The 18,644-nt window shown below is 41.3% G+C and overlaps 6 protein-coding genes across 7 annotated transcripts in view; 5 read left to right on the plus strand and 1 right to left on the minus strand.

The window, feature by feature from the left end:
* The first annotated feature begins 996 nt into the window (after nucleotides 1-996).
* Nucleotides 997-1,809, plus strand: LOC145858643 (heat shock protein 30-like). Its single transcript, XM_082957324.1, has one exon. The coding sequence runs from the start codon at nucleotides 1,054-1,056 to the stop codon at nucleotides 1,696-1,698; it is 645 nt and encodes a 214-aa protein (XP_082813450.1). The 5' UTR covers nucleotides 997-1,053; the 3' UTR covers nucleotides 1,699-1,809.
* Nucleotides 1,810-2,941: 1,132 nt separating this feature from the next.
* LOC145858644 (heat shock protein 30-like) lies at nucleotides 2,942-3,798 on the plus strand. Its single transcript, XM_082957326.1, has one exon. The coding sequence runs from the start codon at nucleotides 3,023-3,025 to the stop codon at nucleotides 3,665-3,667; it is 645 nt and encodes a 214-aa protein (XP_082813452.1). The 5' UTR covers nucleotides 2,942-3,022; the 3' UTR covers nucleotides 3,668-3,798.
* Nucleotides 3,799-4,936: 1,138 nt separating this feature from the next.
* Nucleotides 4,937-5,913, plus strand: LOC106563452 (heat shock protein 30). Its single transcript, XM_014129057.3, has one exon. It carries the CDS (start codon nucleotides 4,992-4,994, stop codon nucleotides 5,634-5,636), a length of 645 nt encoding a protein of 214 aa, XP_013984532.1. The 5' UTR covers nucleotides 4,937-4,991; the 3' UTR covers nucleotides 5,637-5,913.
* An 821-nt stretch (nucleotides 5,914-6,734) lies between these two features.
* Nucleotides 6,735-8,183, plus strand: LOC106563459 (heat shock protein 30). Its single transcript, XM_014129069.3, has one exon. The coding sequence runs from the start codon at nucleotides 6,790-6,792 to the stop codon at nucleotides 7,432-7,434; it is 645 nt and encodes a 214-aa protein (XP_013984544.2). The 5' UTR covers nucleotides 6,735-6,789; the 3' UTR covers nucleotides 7,435-8,183.
* Nucleotides 8,184-8,578: 395 nt separating this feature from the next.
* On the minus strand, nucleotides 8,579-9,548 carry LOC106563467 (heat shock protein beta-11). The gene has a single exon (XM_014129082.3). It carries the CDS (start codon nucleotides 9,392-9,394, stop codon nucleotides 8,774-8,776), a length of 621 nt encoding a protein of 206 aa, XP_013984557.1. The 5' UTR covers nucleotides 9,395-9,548; the 3' UTR covers nucleotides 8,579-8,773.
* A 4,241-nt stretch (nucleotides 9,549-13,789) lies between these two features.
* LOC106563476 (poly [ADP-ribose] polymerase tankyrase-1) overlaps nucleotides 13,790-18,644 on the plus strand; it is a 118,403-nt gene continuing 113,548 nt past the window's right edge. For both annotated transcript variants that reach the window (XM_014129102.3, XM_014129132.3), the window contains exons 1-2: nucleotides 13,790-14,261; nucleotides 16,331-16,555. In XM_014129102.3, the coding sequence (XP_013984577.2) occupies nucleotides 13,832-14,261; nucleotides 16,331-16,555 (655 nt within the window). In that variant the 5' untranslated portion in view covers nucleotides 13,790-13,831. The remainder of the gene's footprint in view (nucleotides 14,262-16,330; nucleotides 16,556-18,644) is intronic.

The raw sequence follows: 18,644 nt of genomic DNA on the forward strand, positions 1-18,644 counted from the left end.
AAAAGCTCTCCTAAAAATGTTCTGATTCTATCATGTTTATGACATGTCTATAAACCTGACTTCTGAAAGCAAATGTTAGGTGAACTTGTCAGGATTTGAAAAGTAGGCCTTTTTGAGCAAGTGTCCTGTTTTAGACCATTGAATGTGAGTGAATAGTTTCCACACCTTCTAGAAAATATTATTTTTAGTTATTAAAAAACAGAAGAAAATATATGACAAACATAATGCCAGACAAAATTTTTTCCGTTTTCAACAATATTACAATAACATAAAATCGACACGTGACAAATTTTATAACACTGTACAATCTGAATTTCTTTTCTCCAAAATATGATTTCTCACTGGATTATTTTAGAATGTGTTCAATTATATTTTGACCTCTCTTGCATTGACTCCTGTGGTGAAAACTCTCTTTAAAACCCTACCTGGGATAGGATAAAGTAATCCTTCTAACCCCCCCCTTAAAAGATTTAGATGCACTATTGTAAAGTGGTTGTTCCACTGGATATTATAAGGTGAATGCACCAATTTGTAAGTCGCTCTGGATAAGAGCGTCTGCTAAATGACTTAAATGTAAATGTAAATGTAAAACGTAGCTTGTGATCTTTTGTCCAATTTTGTTTGACTTTGCTGATACTATTGCATGTCACAGAATATACATTGCTAATGATCCATCAATACCGTAAATGTGAAAAGCAACATGGTTCAAAACACTTTTAAAAGTCATAAATATATTTAAGTTAAGTGAATCATTCATCAGTGAAACCATTAAAAGGTGACCTGCTTTAAGTACAGCACCACTAATATCTCAGGACGGTGGACTCCATCCAGCTTGTTACTGAACTTCCTGATTTAGAAGCTGGCTGGAGTGACGTCACCACTTCCCTACAGTGTGTCACCCAGTGGAGAACTGTGGCAATGACAGGAAAGTTCCTGAAGACACTGGAGCTCCGAGTGGCAGCATATAAAAGCTGTGAAAGTCCCCCTGCTGAGACAGAAACCAATATATCCAACACTGAACACACAAGACTCAACACTCAACATTGACTGAAGATGCTGTGTTCCCGAGGATTCCAGTCTTCCCTCTGCCCATTGACGGACTTCTACTGGCCTGTGCGCAGTCTATGGCCAGAGGTCCGACCTCTTCTCAGCCAGCGGGATCTACTGCAGAGAAACCTGCTGGAGATCAAGAGCAGTCTGGAGCTGATGGAGAAACTCCAGCAGCACATCTTTGAAGAGTTGGACAATGTCCCATCCTCTGTGGCCATCCAACCAGTCTCCTACAAGCTGGATAAGGAGGGAGACGGCTTTGCCCTCACACTGGACACTAAAGACTTTTCACCAGAGGAGCTGTCTGTCAAGCAGGTGGGCAGGAAGCTGAAAGTCAGTGGGAAGACAGAGAAGAAGCTGGATGGTGGGGAAGGCTCATACTCTTACAGATGTCAAGAGTTCAGACAAGAGTTTGATCTGCCTGAACGGGTGAATCCTGAGACAGTCACCTGCTCCCTGGCTCATGACGGGAAGCTCCACATCCAGGCACAAAAGAATCCATTATCTGCTGAGGAGGAGGTGGCAGAGAGAGTGGTGCCCATCAACTGTAGCCTGGATGTGAAAACCCCACAATTCCTGTCAAAGACAGAGGGAAGCACCACCGACACGCAGAAGAATCAAGAGAACACCATTTCACATGAGGACTGATTTTTATTTCACTGGATGATACATTTTCTAATAAATCTTTTTCATGTTATGATACAGCATGCATTTATATTTCATATCTTGTAACAATCAATATGACATGCTATTAAATTTAATCAATAAAATATACAATTTTACAGAATATTGCAGTTGTTATAATCTCTTCAATGGATATCAGCATAATGACGATTATTTCTCATCAAAAGTTAACTTTCCAAAAAGCTCACTGGCCTGATATTTTTTCTGTGAACATTTTCAATAAACTCAATTTTCAAAAAGCTCTCCTAAAAATGTTCTGATTCTATCATGTTTATGACATGTCTATAAACCTGACTTCTGAAAGCAAATGTTAGGTGAACTTGTCAGGATTTGAAAAGTAGGCCTTTTTGAGCAAGTGTCCTGTTTTAGACCATTGAATGTGAGTGAATAGTTTCCACACCTTCTAGAAAATATTATTTTTAGTTATTAAAAAACAGAAGAAAATATATGACAAACATAATGCCAGACAAAAAAAATTCCGTTTTCAACAATATTACAATAACATAAAATCGACACGTGACAAATTTTATAACACTGTACAATCTGAATTTCTTTTCTCCAAAATATGATTTCTCACTGGATTATTTTAGAATGTGTTCAATTATATTTTGACCTCTCTTGCATTGACTCCTGTGGTGAAAACTCTCTTTAAAACCCTACCTGGGATAGGATAAAGTAATCCTTCTAACCCCCCCCTTAAAAGATTTAGATGCACTATTGTAAAGTGGTTGTTCCACTGGATATTATAAGGTGAATGCACCAATTTGTAAGTCGCTCTGGATAAGAGCGTCTGCTAAATGACTTAAATGTAAATGTAAATGTAAAACGTAGCTTGTGATCTTTTGTCCAATTTTCTTCGACTTTGCTGATACTATTGCATGTCACAGAATATACATTGCTAATGATCCATCAATACCGTAAATGTGAAAAGCAACATGGTTCAAAACACTTTTAAAAGTCATAAATATATTTAAGTTAAGTGAATCATTCATCAGTGAAACCATTAAAAGGTGACCTGCTTTAAGTACAGCACCACTAATATCTCAGGACGGTGGACTCCATCCAGCTTGTTACTGAACTTCCTGATTTAGAAGCTGGCTGGAGTGACGTCACCACTTCCCTACAGTGTGTCACCCAGTGGAGAACTGTGGCAATGACAGGAAAGTTCCTGAAGACACTGGAGCTCCGAGTGGCAGCATATAAAAGCTGTGAAAGTCCCCCTGCTGAGACAGAAACCAATATATCCAACACTGAACACACAAGACTCAACACTCAACATTGACTGAAGATGCTGTGTTCCCGAGGATTCCAGTCTTCCCTCTGCCCATTGACGGACTTCTACTGGCCTGTGCGCAGTCTATGGCCAGAGGTCCGACCTCTTCTCAGCCAGCGGGATCTACTGCAGAGAAACCTGCTGGAGATCAAGAGCAGTCTGGAGCTGATGGAGAAACTCCAGCAGCACATCTTTGAAGAGTTGGACAATGTCCCATCCTCTGTGGCCATCCAACCAGTCTCCTACAAGCTGGATAAGGAGGGAGACGGCTTTGCCCTTACACTGGACACTAAAGACTTTTCACCAGAGGAGCTGTCTGTCAAGCAGGTGGGCAGGAAGCTGAAAGTCAGTGGGAAGACAGAGAAGAAGCTGGATGGTGGGGAAGGCTCATACTCTTACAGATGTCAAGAGTTCAGACAAGAGTTTGATCTGCCTGAACGGGTGAATCCTGAGACAGTCACCTGCTCCCTGGCTCATGACGGGAAGCTCCACATCCAGGCACAAAAGAATCCATTATCTGCTGAGGAGGAGGTGGCAGAGAGAGTGGTGCCCATCAACTGTAGCCTGGATGTGAAAACCCCACAATTCCTGTCAAAGACAGAGGGAAGCACCACCGACACGCAGAAGAATCAAGAGAACACCATTTCACATGAGGACTGATTTTTATTTCACTGGATGATACATTTTCTAATAAATCTTTTTCATGTTATGATACAGCATGCATTTATATTTCATATCTTGTAACAATCAATATGACATGCTATTAAATTTAATCAATAAAATATACAATTTTACAGAATATTGCAGTTGTTATAATCTCTTCAATGGATATCAGCATAATGACGATTATTTCTCATCAAAAGTTAACTTTCCAAAAAGCTCACTGGCCTGATATTTTTTCTGTGAACATTTTCAATAAACTCAATTTTCAAAAAGCTCTCCTAAAAATGTTCTGATTCTATCATGTTTATGACATGTCTATAAACCTGACTTCTGAAAGCAAATGTTAGGTGAACTTGTCAGGATTTGAAAAGTAGGCCTTTTTGAGCAAGTGTCCTGTTTTAGACCATTGAATGTGAGTGAATAGTTTCCACACCTTCTAGAAAATATTATTTTTAGTTATTAAAAAACAGAAGAAAATATATGACAAACATAATGCCAGACAAAATTTTTTCCGTTTTCAACAATATTACAATAACATAAAATCGACACGTGACAAATTTTATAACACTGTACAATCTGAATTTCTTTTCTCCAAAATATGATTTCTCACTGGATTATTTTAGAATGTGTTCAATTATATTTTGACCTCTCTTGCATTGACTCCTGTGGTGAAAACTCTCTTTAAAACCCTACCTGGGATAGGATAAAGTAATCCTTCTAACCCCCCCCTTAAAAGATTTAGATGCACTATTGTAAAGTGGTTGTTCCACTGGATATTATAAGGTGAATGCACCAATTTGTAAGTCGCTCTGGATAAGAGCGTCTGCTAAATGACTTAAATGTAAATGTAAATGTAAAACGTAGCTTGTGATCTTTTGTCCAATTTTGTTTGACTTTGCTGATACTATTGCATGTCACAGAATATACATTGCTAATGATCCATCAATACCGTAAATGTGAAAAGCAACATGGTTCAAAACACTTTTAAAAGTCATAAATATATTTAAGTTAAGTGAATCATTCATCAGTGAAACCATTAAAAGGTGACCTGCTTTAAGTACAGCACCACTAATATCTCAGGACGGTGGACTCCATCCAGCTTGTTACTGAACTTCCTGATTTAGAAGCTGGCTGGAGTGACGTCACCACTTCCCTACAGTGTGTCACCCAGTGGAGAACTGTGGCAATGACAGGAAAGTTCCTGAAGACACTGGAGCTCCGAGTGGCAGCATATAAAAGCTGTGAAATTCCCCCTGCTGAGACAGAAACCAATATATCCAACACTGAACACACAAGACTCAACACTCAACATTGACTGAAGATGCTGTGTTCCCGAGGATTCCAGTCTTCCCTCTGCCCATTGACGGACTTCTACTGGCCTGTGCGCAGTCTATGGCCAGAGGTCCGACCTCTTCTCAGCCAGCGGGATCTACTGCAGAGAAACCTGCTGGAGATCAAGAGCAGTCTGGAGCTGATGGAGAAACTCCAGCAGCACATCTTTGAAGAGTTGGACAATGTCCCATCCTCTGTGGCCATCCAACCAGTCTCCTACAAGCTGGATAAGGAGGGAGACGGCTTTGCCCTCACACTGGACACTAAAGACTTTTCACCAGAGGAGCTGTCTGTCAAGCAGGTGGGCAGGAAGCTGAAAGTCAGTGGGAAGACAGAGAAGAAGCTGGATGGTGGGGAAGGCTCATACTCTTACAGATGTCAAGAGTTCAGACAAGAGTTTGATCTGCCTGAACGGGTGAATCCTGAGACAGTCACCTGCTCCCTGGCTCATGACGGGAAGCTCCACATCCAGGCACAAAAGAATCCATTATCTGCTGAGGAGGAGGTGGCAGAGAGAGTGGTGCCCATCAACTGTAGCCTGGATGTGAAAACCCCACAATTCCTGTCAAAGACAGAGGGAAGCACCACCGACACACAGAAGAATCAAGAGAACACCATTTCACATGAGGACTGATTTTTATTTCACTGGATGATACATTTTCTAATAAATCTTTTTCATGTTATGATACAGCATGCATTTATATTTCATATCTTGTAACAATCAATATGACATGCTATTAAATTTAATCAATAAAATATACAATTTTACAGAATATTGCAGTTGTTATAATCTCTTCAATGGATATCAGCATAATGACGATTATTTCTCATCAAAAGTTAACTTTCCAAAAAGCTCACTGGCCTGATATTTTTTCTGTGAACATTTTCAATAAACTCAATTTTCAAAAAGCTCTCCTAAAAATGTTCTGATTCTATCATGTTTATGACATGTCTATAAACCTGAGTTCTGAAAGCAAATGTTAGGTGAACTTGTCAGGATTTGAAAAGTAGGCCTTTTTGAGCAAGTGACCTGTTTTAGACCATTGAATGTGAGTGAATAGTTTCCACACCTTCTAGAAATTATTATTTTTAGTTATTAAAAAACAGAAGAAAATATATGACAAACATAATGCCAGACAAACATTTTTTCCGTTTTCAACAATATTACAATAACATAAAATCGACACATGACAAATTTCATAACACTGTACAATCTGAATTTCTTTTCTCCAAAATATGATTTCTCACTGGATTATTTTAGAATGTGTTCAATTATATTTTGACCTCTCTTGCATTGACTCCTGTGGTGAAAACTCTTTTTAAAACGTAGCTTATGATCTTTTGTCCAATTTTGTTCGACTTTGCTGATACTATTGCATGTCACAGAATATACATTGCTAATGATCCATCAATACCGTAAATGTGAAAAGCAACATGGTTCAAAACACTTTTAAAAGTCATAAATATATTTAAGTTAAGTGAATCATTCATCAGTGAAACCATTAAAAGGTGACCTGCTTTAAGTACAGCACCACTAATATCTCAGGACGGTGGACTCCATCCAGCTTGTTACTGAACTTCCTGATTTAGAAGCTGGCTGGAGTGACGTCACCACTTCCCTACAGTGTGTCACCCAGTGGCGAACTGTGGCAATGACAGGAAAGTTCCTGAAAACACTGGAGCTCCGAGTGGCAGCATATAAAAGCTGTGAAAGTCCCCCTGCTGAGACAGAAACCAATATATCCAACACTGAACACACAAGACTCAACACTCAACATTGACTGAAGATGCTGTGTTCCCGAGGATTCCAGTCTTCCCTCAGCCCATTGATGGACTTCTACTGGCCTGTGCGCAGTCTATGGCCAGAGGTCCGACCTCTTCTCAGCCAGCGGGATCTACTGCAGAGAAACCTGCTGGAAATCAAGAGCAGTCTGGAGCTGATGGAGAAACTCCAGCAGCACATCTTTGAAGAGTTGGACAATGTCCCATCCTCTGTGGCCATCCAACCAGTCTCCTACAAGCTGGATACGGAGGGAGACGGCTTTGCCCTTACACTGGACACTAAAGACTTTTCACCAGAGGAGCTGTCTGTCAAGCAGGTGGGCAGGAAGCTGAAGGTCAGTGGGAAGACAGAGAAGAAGCTGGATGGTGGGGAAGGCTCATACTCTTACAGATGTCAAGAGTTCAGACAAGAGTTTGATCTGCCTGAACGGGTGAATCCTGAGACAGTCACCTGCTCCCTGGCTCATGACGGGAAGCTCCACATCCAGGCACAAAAGAATCCATTATCTGCTGAGGAGAAGGTGGCAGAGAGAGTGGTGCCCATCAACTGTAGCCTGGATGTGAAAACCCCACAATTCCTGTCAAAGACAGAGGGAAGCACCTCCGACACACAGAAGAATCAAGAGAACACCATTTCACATGAGGACTGATTTTTATTTCACTGGATGACACATTTTCTAATAAATATTTTTCATGTTATGATACAGTATGCATTTATATTTCATATCTTGTAACAATCAATATGATATGCTATTTAATTGAATCATTAAAATATAAACTCTTACAGAATATTGCAGTTGTTATATTCTCTTCAATGGATATCAACATAATGACCATTATTTCTCATCAAAAGTTAACTTTTCACATCGATGTTCCAAATAATCCCTTTTCTTCTGAGGAGGAGGTAGCTGGGAGAGTGGTGCCCATCGTCTGTTGCCTCAATGTGAAGATGCCACAATCCCTCAGCTCACAGACAGAGGTCAGCACCACAGTGGACAGAACCACAGACACACACAAATATCAATTGTCTATGGACAAAATACCTGTTGCCTAAAGCCTGGCCTAAAGTATTATTCATAAAACATCTTGTTTTGCTAATTCATTCTCTAAATGTCATTATATGTTTTGATTAGATTGTCTCTGAAATAATGTCTTTATGTCGTTTTGTTGCCCAATAAAATGTTCAGTCCACTTCTAATAGAGTTGTTCAATTCACTGGTTGAAATGAAAGATACTATTACAGTATGCTAGCTAGAGGAACATATATTTAACATTTAGGCTGGATCCAAGCCCATATTTTTGTTTATGTGTAACAAAATCATTATTGACATAATCAGGAAAAACCTGTAAGTTCATTAAAATCTCACCAGACCTTTCATTTCAGTTTCATGGCCATGTCCTGGGATCATTTCCTGTTGGTCACCTTTTTGATATAGAGTATTTACACTCCTCATAATGTTTTACTTACATTGTGTTGAGAAATAGTTCAGATATGGCAGGGTCTCTTCAGCGATATCATGGTGACCTCAACGTGAGTACTGGTGGGACCACTACTACTACTCAACTCCTGCGACCCTCAGACATTCTCTAGCGTAATTTGAAGAGTGTGAATATGAGACTAACATAGACACACACAACCTGTTTGCGCTCATTTTGACTAACTACATTACTCTTATAAAATTCAACTCTGTTATGATATCAAAACATAGTCTTTCAATCCACTAATTGATTTTCAAGACATGTATTGAAAAGTTAGCTATACCAGGCCAGGGCATACCCACTCCAGGGACACAATACAAAAAAAAAAACTTTATTGAACATGCTAAAATCTTGGCTTACATTCCATGCCATTGATAATTATTGACGTTGAATTCATCAAATTTGACAAAATAGTTATTTCATTGAGATAGTACAGAAATGATGGTATTATTTTTATTTTCCAAACATAAAATGAATGGTTATAGCCATATCATGATAGAGTCATCGTAATCAGTCCTTCTTGGGCTCTGCCTCCACAGCAGTGCTCTCAGTGGCAGCCCCGGGGGATGTTACTGCTGATGAACAAGTGATAGGAACCACTCTCTCATTGCTTTCCGTCACAGCAGCCACTTTTGGTGCCTGAATCTGTAGCTGTCCATCGTTCAAAGAGCAGGTGACTGTCTCTGGATTCACACCTTCAGGCAGATCAAACTCCTGTTTAAACTCCTGGCATCTGTAAGAGAAGGAGCCTTTCCCGTCATCCTGCTTCTTCTCCGTCTTCCCACTGACTCTCAGCTTCCTGCCCACCTGCTTGACAGACAGATCCGCTGGGGAAAAGTCTTTAGTGTCCAGTGTCAGGGCAAAGCGGTTGTTTTCTTTCCCCATCTGGAAAGCGATGGGCTTGAAGTCAGTTAAAGATAATGGGCCATCAATGTCTTCGAAAATCTTTTGGTGGAGTCGTTGCATATATTCCATATTGTGCCTCATCTCCTGCATGTTTCGCATCATTTCCTGCTCCATCTGGAAGAAGAGAGGCCGGGTCTCTGGCCAGAGGCTGCGGACGGGCCAGTGGAAGTCCATGAAGGGGCCCATTGGATTGAGGGAAGACTGCATCATGCTGGGGCAAAGCATATTCAAAATCAAATCTGCGTCGCTTCTGCTAGTCTTTGTCTCTTCTCCCTGATTGTGTCTTTACGAGCTTCTGTCCCGAGCAGACTAGGACTCATAGCTTTTATACTGTCCAATGGAAAGTTCCAGTAGCATTCCTCTGACTACAACATCTGAGTGTTATGACTACGCAACTTTTGTCATTCTCCAAAACAAGCCCCGGGTAATAGTGCAGTCTGACTGCCAAATGCCTTAGGGATATATCGTTGTTCTATTTACAGAGTGACCACTGAAGCAGGTCAGAGTCGCAGGGCCACATAACGTCCTTTAAATAAGAGTAGCCTACAAAGTGAGCAAGTAATCTACGACAGCTGCTTTGTCATGCTGTCATTTCTGCCCATGAATAACCTTTTCCCCATGACAACAAATCCAAAGTTTTCCTGAAATCCCTGTACTTATGAAGATAACAGTTATAACATATGGTTCTGCCTTAAAAGTGATACAGACATAAAAGGAATTACAAGTGCCCTTCCCCTTATTGATATGACATGTAGTAAATGTATTAATATTGTATTAATATAGCTTGAGTCAGTATTCAACTTCCCTCAACCATCTTCTTGGATGTGACTCTGAAATTGACACCCACTGACAACATTGCTTCCTTACTCTGTCTTTAAATATAGTGTTGTGTGTGTTGAGAGAACATCACACGACCAAAAGATTATTCATAGTGTGTATTCATAGTGTGCACAATGAGTCACAATCTATAATGTAATAATATGCTCGATTTGAATGTACAAAAACAGCTAAGATCCTATTTCCAGCAACTTCTCCAAGTTAATGAAATATTTCAAAGGAAACTTGATCTGGACACAGATTATTGCCATGTCCGATCAATAAATGTTAAGGAACATACAGGAAGTTGTTACGTGAGAAGAAGGAGTTACTGTATTCCTAAACCACGGCATCAGATGAAACACACTGAGTCTTTTGAAGGAGCCGCTAGAGGGCTGAATCTAAATCAGGACTATGACACGAGACAGGGATCATCAACTAAATTCAGCCACGGGACGATTTTTTATTGAGTGGATGGTCAGGGCCCCGGAACATAATTACAAATAATTTGTACTGTTGTGGAAAATTACTAAATTATGCTATCCCGCTTTACTACTTAAAAAATTGTCTCTTGTTATAGCCTAGTGTTTTTTCTAACCTGATAAAAACTTGTCTTTGTGTGACTTAGTCATATGACTGGACGCATAGCTAAGATCAGTTTGAGTGTGACTGCAGGCATGTGAGACATCCCTTGGTTTTACTATCTGCAGGAAGTCAGCTGTATGGAAACTTGCAGGAAGGAGCACATTTTATTTAACTAGACAAACCAATCGCCTTTTACACTATGTTCCGCCCCTGTTTCCACACATCTGCTAACACTGAGTAAACAAAAACCTAAGAACACCTGCTCTTTCCATGACATAGACTGACCAGGTGAATCCAGGTTAAAGCTATGCTCCCTTGTTGATGTCAATTGTTAAATCCACTTCAATCAGTGTAGATGAAGGGGAGGAGACAGGTTAAAGAAGGATTTTTAAGCCTTGAGACAATTGACACATGGATTGTGTATGTGTGCCATTCCGAGGGTGAATTGGTAAGACAAAATATTTAATTGCCTTTGAACAGGGTATGGTAGTAGGTGCCAGCCGTACCAGTTTGTGTCAAGAACTGCAATGCTGCTGGGTTTTTCACGCTCAACAGTTTCCTATGTGTATCTGGAATGGTCTACCATCCAAAGGACATCCAGCCAACTTGACACAACTGTGGGAAGCATTAAAGTCAACATTTGAGACCTTGTAGAGTCCATGCCCCAACGAATTGAGGCTGTTCTGAGGGTAAAGGGTGTTCCTAATGTTTGGTATACTCAGCGTACGTGGTAATACTTTGTAATAGATTTCCAAAATGTAAATAATTTGGAGATGATTTGCTGGAGTTTTTACAGTCTTAAGTCCGTTAGTTTACTTATAAAATCATTTGGCCCACGGACTGCCAGTTATGGGAAGCCTGACATAAGATATCTGGGTTTTCGCAGAGCTTTGTTAGGGTTACAGCAGGTCCTTTTCAATTACTTGATAAAGACTGGGACTTAAATATTGTATGTGAAATAAGTTAAAAACGTATTAAGTACAGTTTGTGCTTTTTATTAGTACACAAAAATACATATATTTTTCACATTTTATTGGGTAACAAAACTAAACATATAAGACATAATTCCAGAGATAATGTTATAAAAAACATAATATGACAAAAAACAAAGACAAGATTAGAAGCCTGTCTATTCATTTTCCTGTGTGTCTGTGGTGCTGTCGTCTGTGGTGCTGCCCTCTGTCTGTGAGCTGAGGGATTGTTGCATTCTCACATGCAGGCTACAGTTGATGGGCACCACTCTCTCAGCCACCTACTCCTCAGCAGATAATGGATTATTTGGTGCCTCGATGTGGAGCTTCCTGGGAGCACAGCATCTTCAGTCAATGTTGAATCTTCTTGCTCTGAGATGGCACTGTATTGGTTGCATTGGTTTCTGTCTCAGCAGTGGGAGTTTCACAGCTTTTATGCTGAACAAAAATATAAACGCAACATGCAACAACTTCATTAGGCCCTAATCTATGGATTTCATATGATTGGGCAGTGGTCAGCCATGGGTGGGCCTTGGAGGGCATAGGCCCGCCCATTTGGCAGCCAGGCCCTGCCCAGCCAATTGGAATGGGTTTTCCCCACAAAAGTGCTTTATTACAGACAGAAATACTCCTCTGCATCCCCTCAGATGATCCCACAGGTGAAGAAGCCGAATGTGGAGTTCTTGGGCTGGCGTTTGGTCTGCGGTTGGACGTATTGCCATATTCTCAAAAATGACATTGGAGGCAGTTTGTGGTAGAGAAATTATAATTATATTCTCTGGCAACAGTTCTGGTGGACATTCCTGCAGTTAGCATGTCAATTGCACGCTCCCTCAAAACTTGAGACATCTGTGGCGTTGTGTGACAAAACTGCACATTTTAAAGTGGCCTTTTATTGCCCCCAGCACAACGTGCGCCTGTGTCATGATCATGCTGTTTAATCAGCTTCTTGATATGCCACACCTGTCATGTGTATGGATTATCTTGGCAAAGGAGAAATGCTCACTAACAGAAATGTAAACAAATTTATGCACAACATTTGAGAGAAATAAGCTTTTTGTGTGTATGGAAACTTTCAGGTATTTTTTTATTTCAGCTCATGAAACATGTGATCAACACTTTACATGTTGCGTTTATATTTTTGTTCAGTGTTTATCCTGCCACTTGGAGCTCGTGTCTTCAGGAACATTCCTGTTTTTGCCATAGTTCTCCACTGGGTGTCACCCTGCACATGAGTCATTTTCTTCATTTGTTCAGTAATAGAAGAAGCAGAGCACATATTCCAAGTCCTTTATCTGTGTTGAGTATATTTTCTTCCCTGTGTGTTTCCCAGCACTCCAGGTCAAGAGTACTTCTCCCATAATTGTTCCTTATACATGCCAAAAAACCATAAGCTTACAATGTTGAAATGGGTAAGACCGGAATGGTTGCAGAATGTACATTTTCACCATTGTCACTATAGACTATAGTTATTCAAATAGCTTTCATTTTTTCATATGTCATTTGCAAGGCTCTGAATGTCAAGGCAGAAATGTAATTAGGCCAACCTGACTGACACTGAATTCAACTGCTCATTGAAAATGCCATTTTCTATTTAAGTCATGCAATAAAGTGTGTTTTTTTCTGAAACAGATATTGCCTGTTAGATATGTTTCATATTCTCGTCCATGTCAATATCAGGACAGGCAGTCCTGCCTGCTGGTGATTCAGGCTACTTTAGATTAAGTGAAAAATGTGATCTGCATAGGGAAATACTGGGGATGACTCATCGTGCAGTACGTGCACACTGAATTTCACAGACGAGAGGGAAATTGTGTTCAGTGAAATGAATCTTCCTTATCATATATGACAGTCTATTTCTGCTATTTTGAGGGTTGCATACAGTGCAGAAATGTAAAGGTTGATTATAATATAGCTATAGTAGCTGTTAGAAGTTATACACACTATTGTCTCTGACACTAAAAACATAAGATATCAGACCATGGAAGAGTTATAACACCATAGAATTTGCTGTGCATGAGTAGGAGAGAAAGTGTCACCCATGTCATGCCTAGTCTATTCGGTTGAAAGAGCAAAAATAAACTGTTATGTCAATTGAATAACAAGCTCCTTAATCAGACAATTTAATTAAACCATAGGCTGTGTAAAAAAAAAACAGCTTTGAAAGCCAGTTCTAAAAATATTTTCGTGGGCGACTTTCACTGCTGACATTCGAAACCGGAAGTTAGCGTCTCCACTTCCAGGAAGTTTAGCCAATATATGTTTTGTTGCCAGTGGGATTGCTGTAAAAATGGCGACGTCTCGTCGCTCTTCCCAGCAGCAAAAGCAGAGCATTTCCTCGCCACCTCGCAGTATTTCTCTTTCACTCACTCCTCCGGGGTCTCCCCCCGTTCCCTGTGGTGGCATAATTTCGGTGCTAGCGGGTGCTGAAGTAGACAGCGCCGGGGATCCAGAGTTAACTCCGGCCTCCCCCGATATCCCCGCCCCGGCCCTAAGCAGCAGCAACTCCACTACCACCGGGGGTAGCAGCAGCGCTGGCTCGAGTCCTGACTCAGGTAGCAATAGCAGCCCCGGGGGCAGCGACTGCGGGACTTTCAGAGAGCTGTTTGAAGCCTGTCGTAATGGGGACGTATCGCGGGTGAAGAGGCTGGTGGATACGGTTAACGTGAATGCTAAGGACATGGCTGGGCGAAAATCCACTCCGCTACACTTCGCTGCAGGTAACGTCGATGGCGAATGTTCGCTACGAACTGGTTTGTTTAGCTAACATAGCTAGCCAACTAACGTTACTTGAGTAAATTGCTAACTAACTAGCTACATTTTCTTAGGCTAACTTCTGCAAGCTACATTTCTCAGTTTGTTAGTTAACTAACGTTAGCCAACAAACTTCGCTTACTAGTTAAGTAAGGTTAGGCTAGCTTGTCGAAAATGCCGAGCCAACTAGCCTACATTTTTGACTCGGGGAGGGGTTGGTAAGTAACTCAACTCCGCGATGATTCCATCCACGGAGTTAATCGCAGATTCGTTTTTAAATGAACCACCGACTCGTTCGAGTCGATATGCACTAGATACCTAACAGAAAATGAAACTTATTGGATAAAACCTTAACCTGTACCAATGTTTGTTCTCTGTGGATGCGTGCGTTTTCTTTATTTGCTTAAATCCAGAGTTTGTAATGAAACGTTACAACCACCGACTTTTTCTTTTTGGGATTCAATTGGCACATACTCTGCGTTGCCACCTTTGAGAAAAAACATTCAGGAAACCGTCTAGTGGTTGTATATGTTAATATGCACGTGTTATTAAAAAGTGTTGATTTAAGCAAACAAAGGAATGCTACAACAGAGGACAAGGTCTATCGTCTGCACCGACTCCAAGGAGTCAGAGGTTCATTTAAAAAGTCGTCGTGGACTTGCGGTACTTTGCTAGGGGAGGGGGCACTGTATTAGCCAGCAAGTTGTAAGCAAAACACATAGGCCTTTCCAGGCAGAAAACATGGTACAAACATTATTGGGCACAGATAACAGCACAAAGGGCAAGAAGGTAGAGACAACAATACATCACGCAAAGCAGCCACAACTGTCAGTAAGAGTGTCCATGATTGAGTCTTTGAATGAAGAGATTGAGATGAAACTGTCCAGTTTGAGCGTTTGTTGCAGCTGCTGGGATGTGAATGCTTTGGGGACCTTTAACAGGGGCGGCAGGTAGGCGGCAGGTAGCCTAGTGGTTAGAGCGTTGGACTAGTAACTGAAAGGTTGCAAGATCGAATCCCTGAGCTGACATGGTAAAAATCTGTTGTTCTGCCCCTGAACAAGGCAGTTAACCCGCCGTCATTGAAAATAATAATTTGTTCTTAACTGACTTGACTAGTTAAATAAAGGTTAAAAAAACAGAATGTGACTGTCAGAACGGGTGTTGTATGTAGAGGATGAGGGCTGCAGTAAGTATCTCAGATGGGTGGGTGTTATTTGAGGAACATTCCAACAGGAATCTGTTCCAAAAACTTCATAAATAACATGGTTGCCAACAATAAGAATAAGATACCGGGCTAGGGAGTGGGCTATTTTAATTACGTTTTTTTACTCACCATGTTTATTCTGAAAAATGTCTGTACTCACTCTGGTAGCCTATCGACAAACATTAAGAATAAGCTACATGGTGAGTTAATGCCTATTCGGTAGCTAGGTGGATTGATCATGTTACTTTGTATGCGTTGTTTGTTGGCAACCTTGTACTTTACAAAGTTTGTGGAACAGATTCCTGTTGGAATGTTCCACAAATTATACCCACCCATCTCAGATAGGGGGGAGTGAGGCCTAAGAGGGTTTTATAAATAAGCATCAACCAGTGGGCCTTGCGATGGGTATACAGAGATGACCAATTTACAGAAGAGTATAAATTGCAGTGGTGTCCTATAAGGAGCATTGGTGGCAAATCTGATGGCCGAATGGTAAAGAACATCTAGCCCTTCGAGAGCACCCTTACCTGCCGATCTATACATTACGTCTCCGTAATCTAGCATGGGTAGGATGGTCATCTGAAACAGGGTTAGTTTGGCAGCTGTGGTGAAAGAGGAGTGATTACAATAGAGGAAACCAAGTCTAGATTTAACTTTCGCCTGCAGCTAACCATACTGAGTTAATATATGTGATACACAACCAGTATGTCTTCTCATAAATAAAAAAACCCGATAAAATATGTTAAACAATGATTGCAGGTTGTGTCACTGTTTTAGAGACCCATTTGTGTATGGAGGAAAAACACTTTGCACAATCTTTCCACTTTTTAGGATTTGGGAGGAAGGATGTTGTGGAGCACCTCCTTCAGACAGGGGCCAACGTTCACGCCTGTGATGACGGAGGTTTGATCCCTTTGCATAACGCCTGCTCCTTTGGTCACGCTGAGGTGGTCAGCCTGCTCCTCTGTCAGGGTGCCGACCCAAACGCCCGGGACAACTGGAACTACACACCTCTCCACGAGGCTGCCATCAAGGGCAAAATAGATGTGTGCATCGGTAAGAAACATCTACGACGACATGCAACTTTTATGCTTACCTTGCATTTTGTGCTGACTTTACACACTTGAATCAGTTTTCTGTATGATAAAATAGTCCTTGCCATCTTTGAATGCAAATCTAAGGCTACTGTGTTATGAACAGCTTAATTAACAAATCAAATTCATTTATAAAGCCCTTCTTACATCAGCTGATATCTCAAAGTGCTGTACAGAAACCCAGCCTAAAACCCCAAACAGCAAGCAATGCAGGTGTAGAAGCACGGTGGCTAGGAAAAACTCCCTAGAAAGGCCAGAACCTAGGATGAAACCTAGAGGAACCATGAGGGGTGGCCAGTCCTCTTCTGGCTGTGCCGGGTGGAGATTATAACAGAACATATAACAGCCTAACTGCTGTAGAAATTGATAGGAGAGGCTATGGTCTGTAGCTCTGCTGCTGCATATTGTATCATCAAGTCTTACAATCAGGTTATTTTGCCATAAAACAAGCATGTCACCCCTAGTGATCTCAACAGAATCACAACATCTCAATGACATAATGGCATTTTCTGACCAGCCCATAATGGTCTGGTCCTAACAGTCTCCCTGTCTCCAGGGAGAGAAACCTAACACCATTGAAAAGAACATCTGGCCAGATCAGTTTCTCGGGGCAGAAACTAGAGCCACAGTCCCCTCTCTGTCACTTACTTTGACCTACAGTGACTTTTCCATGTTTTCTTTCGTTACAGCCTTATTCTAAAATGGATTAAATAAAAACAATTCCTCAGCAATCTACACAGAATACCCCATAATGACAAAGCGAAAACAGGTTTTTAGAAATATTAGCAAATGTATTAAAAAACAGAAATACCTTATTTACATACAGTGAGGGAAAAAAGTATTTGATCCCCTGCTGATTTTGTACGTTTGCCCACTGACAAAGAAATGATCAGTCTATAATTTTAATGGTAGGTTTATTTGAACAGTGAGAGACAGAATAACAACAACAAAATCCAGAAAAACGCAAAATGTTATAAAATTATTTGCATTTTAATGAGGGAAATAAGTATTTGACCCCTCTGCAAAACATGACTTAGTACTTGGTGGCAAAACCCTTGTTGGCAATCAGAGGTCAGACGTTTCTTGTAGTTGGCCACCAGGTTTGCACACATCTCAGGAGGGATTTTGTCCCACTCCTCTTTGCAGATCTTCTCCAAGTCATTAAGGTTTCGAGGCTGATGTTTGGCAACTCGAACCTTCAGCTCCCTCCATAGATTTTCTATGGGATTAAGGTCTGGAGACTGGCTAGGCCACTCCAGGACCTTAATGTGCTTCTTCTTTGTTGCCTTGGCCGTGTGTTTTGGGTCATTGTCATGCTGGAATACCCATCCATGACCCATTTTCAATGCCCTGGCTGAGGGAAGGAGGTTCTCACCCAAGATTTGACGGTACATGGCCCCGTCCATCGTCCCTTTGATGCGGTGAAGTTGTCGTGTCCCCTTAGCAGAAAAACACCCCCAAAGCATAATGTTTCCACCTCCATGTTTGATGGTGGGGATGGTGTTCTTGGGGTCATAGGCAGCATTTCTCCTCCAAACACGGCGAGTTGAGTTGATGCCAAAGAGCTCCATTTTGGTATCATCTGACCACAACACTTTTACCCAGTTGTCCTCTGAATCATTCAGATGTTCATTGGCAAACTTCAGATGGGCATGTATATGTGCTTTCTTGAGCAGGGGGACCTTGCGGGCGCTGCAGGATTTCAGTCCTTCCTGGCGTAGTGTGTTACCAATTGTTTTTTTGGTGACTATGGTCCCAGCTGCCTTGATCATTGACAAGATCCTCCCGTGTAGTTCAGGGCTGATTCCTCGCCGTTCTCATGATCTTGCGTGGAGCCCCAGGCTGAGGGAGATTGACATTTCTTTTGTGTTTCTTCCATTTGCGAATAATCGCACCAACTGTTGTCACCTTCTCACCAAGCTGCTTGGCGATGGTCTTGTAGCCCATTCCAGCCTTGTGTAGGTCCACAATCTTGTCCCTGACATCCTTGGAGAGCTCTTTGGTCTTGGCCATGGTGGCGAGTTTGGAATCTGATTGATTGCTTCTGTGGA

This window comes from Salmo salar, chromosome 01 (genome assembly GCF_965601325.2).
Source record: "Salmo salar chromosome 01, fSalSal1, whole genome shotgun sequence".
NCBI lineage: Eukaryota > Metazoa > Chordata > Actinopteri > Salmoniformes > Salmonidae > Salmo > Salmo salar.

Excerpts from the sequence above, each read along its gene's own strand:
- LOC145858643 (XM_082957324.1), top strand. The coding sequence starts at position 1,054 with ATGCTGTGTTCCCGAGGATTCCAGTCTTCCCTCTGCCCATTGACGGAC.
- LOC145858644 (XM_082957326.1), top strand. The coding sequence starts at position 3,023 with ATGCTGTGTTCCCGAGGATTCCAGTCTTCCCTCTGCCCATTGACGGAC.
- LOC106563452 (XM_014129057.3), top strand. The coding sequence starts at position 4,992 with ATGCTGTGTTCCCGAGGATTCCAGTCTTCCCTCTGCCCATTGACGGAC.
- LOC106563459 (XM_014129069.3), top strand. The coding sequence starts at position 6,790 with ATGCTGTGTTCCCGAGGATTCCAGTCTTCCCTCAGCCCATTGATGGAC.
- LOC106563467 (XM_014129082.3), bottom strand. The coding sequence starts at position 9,394 with ATGCTTTGCCCCAGCATGATGCAGTCTTCCCTCAATCCAATGGGCCCC.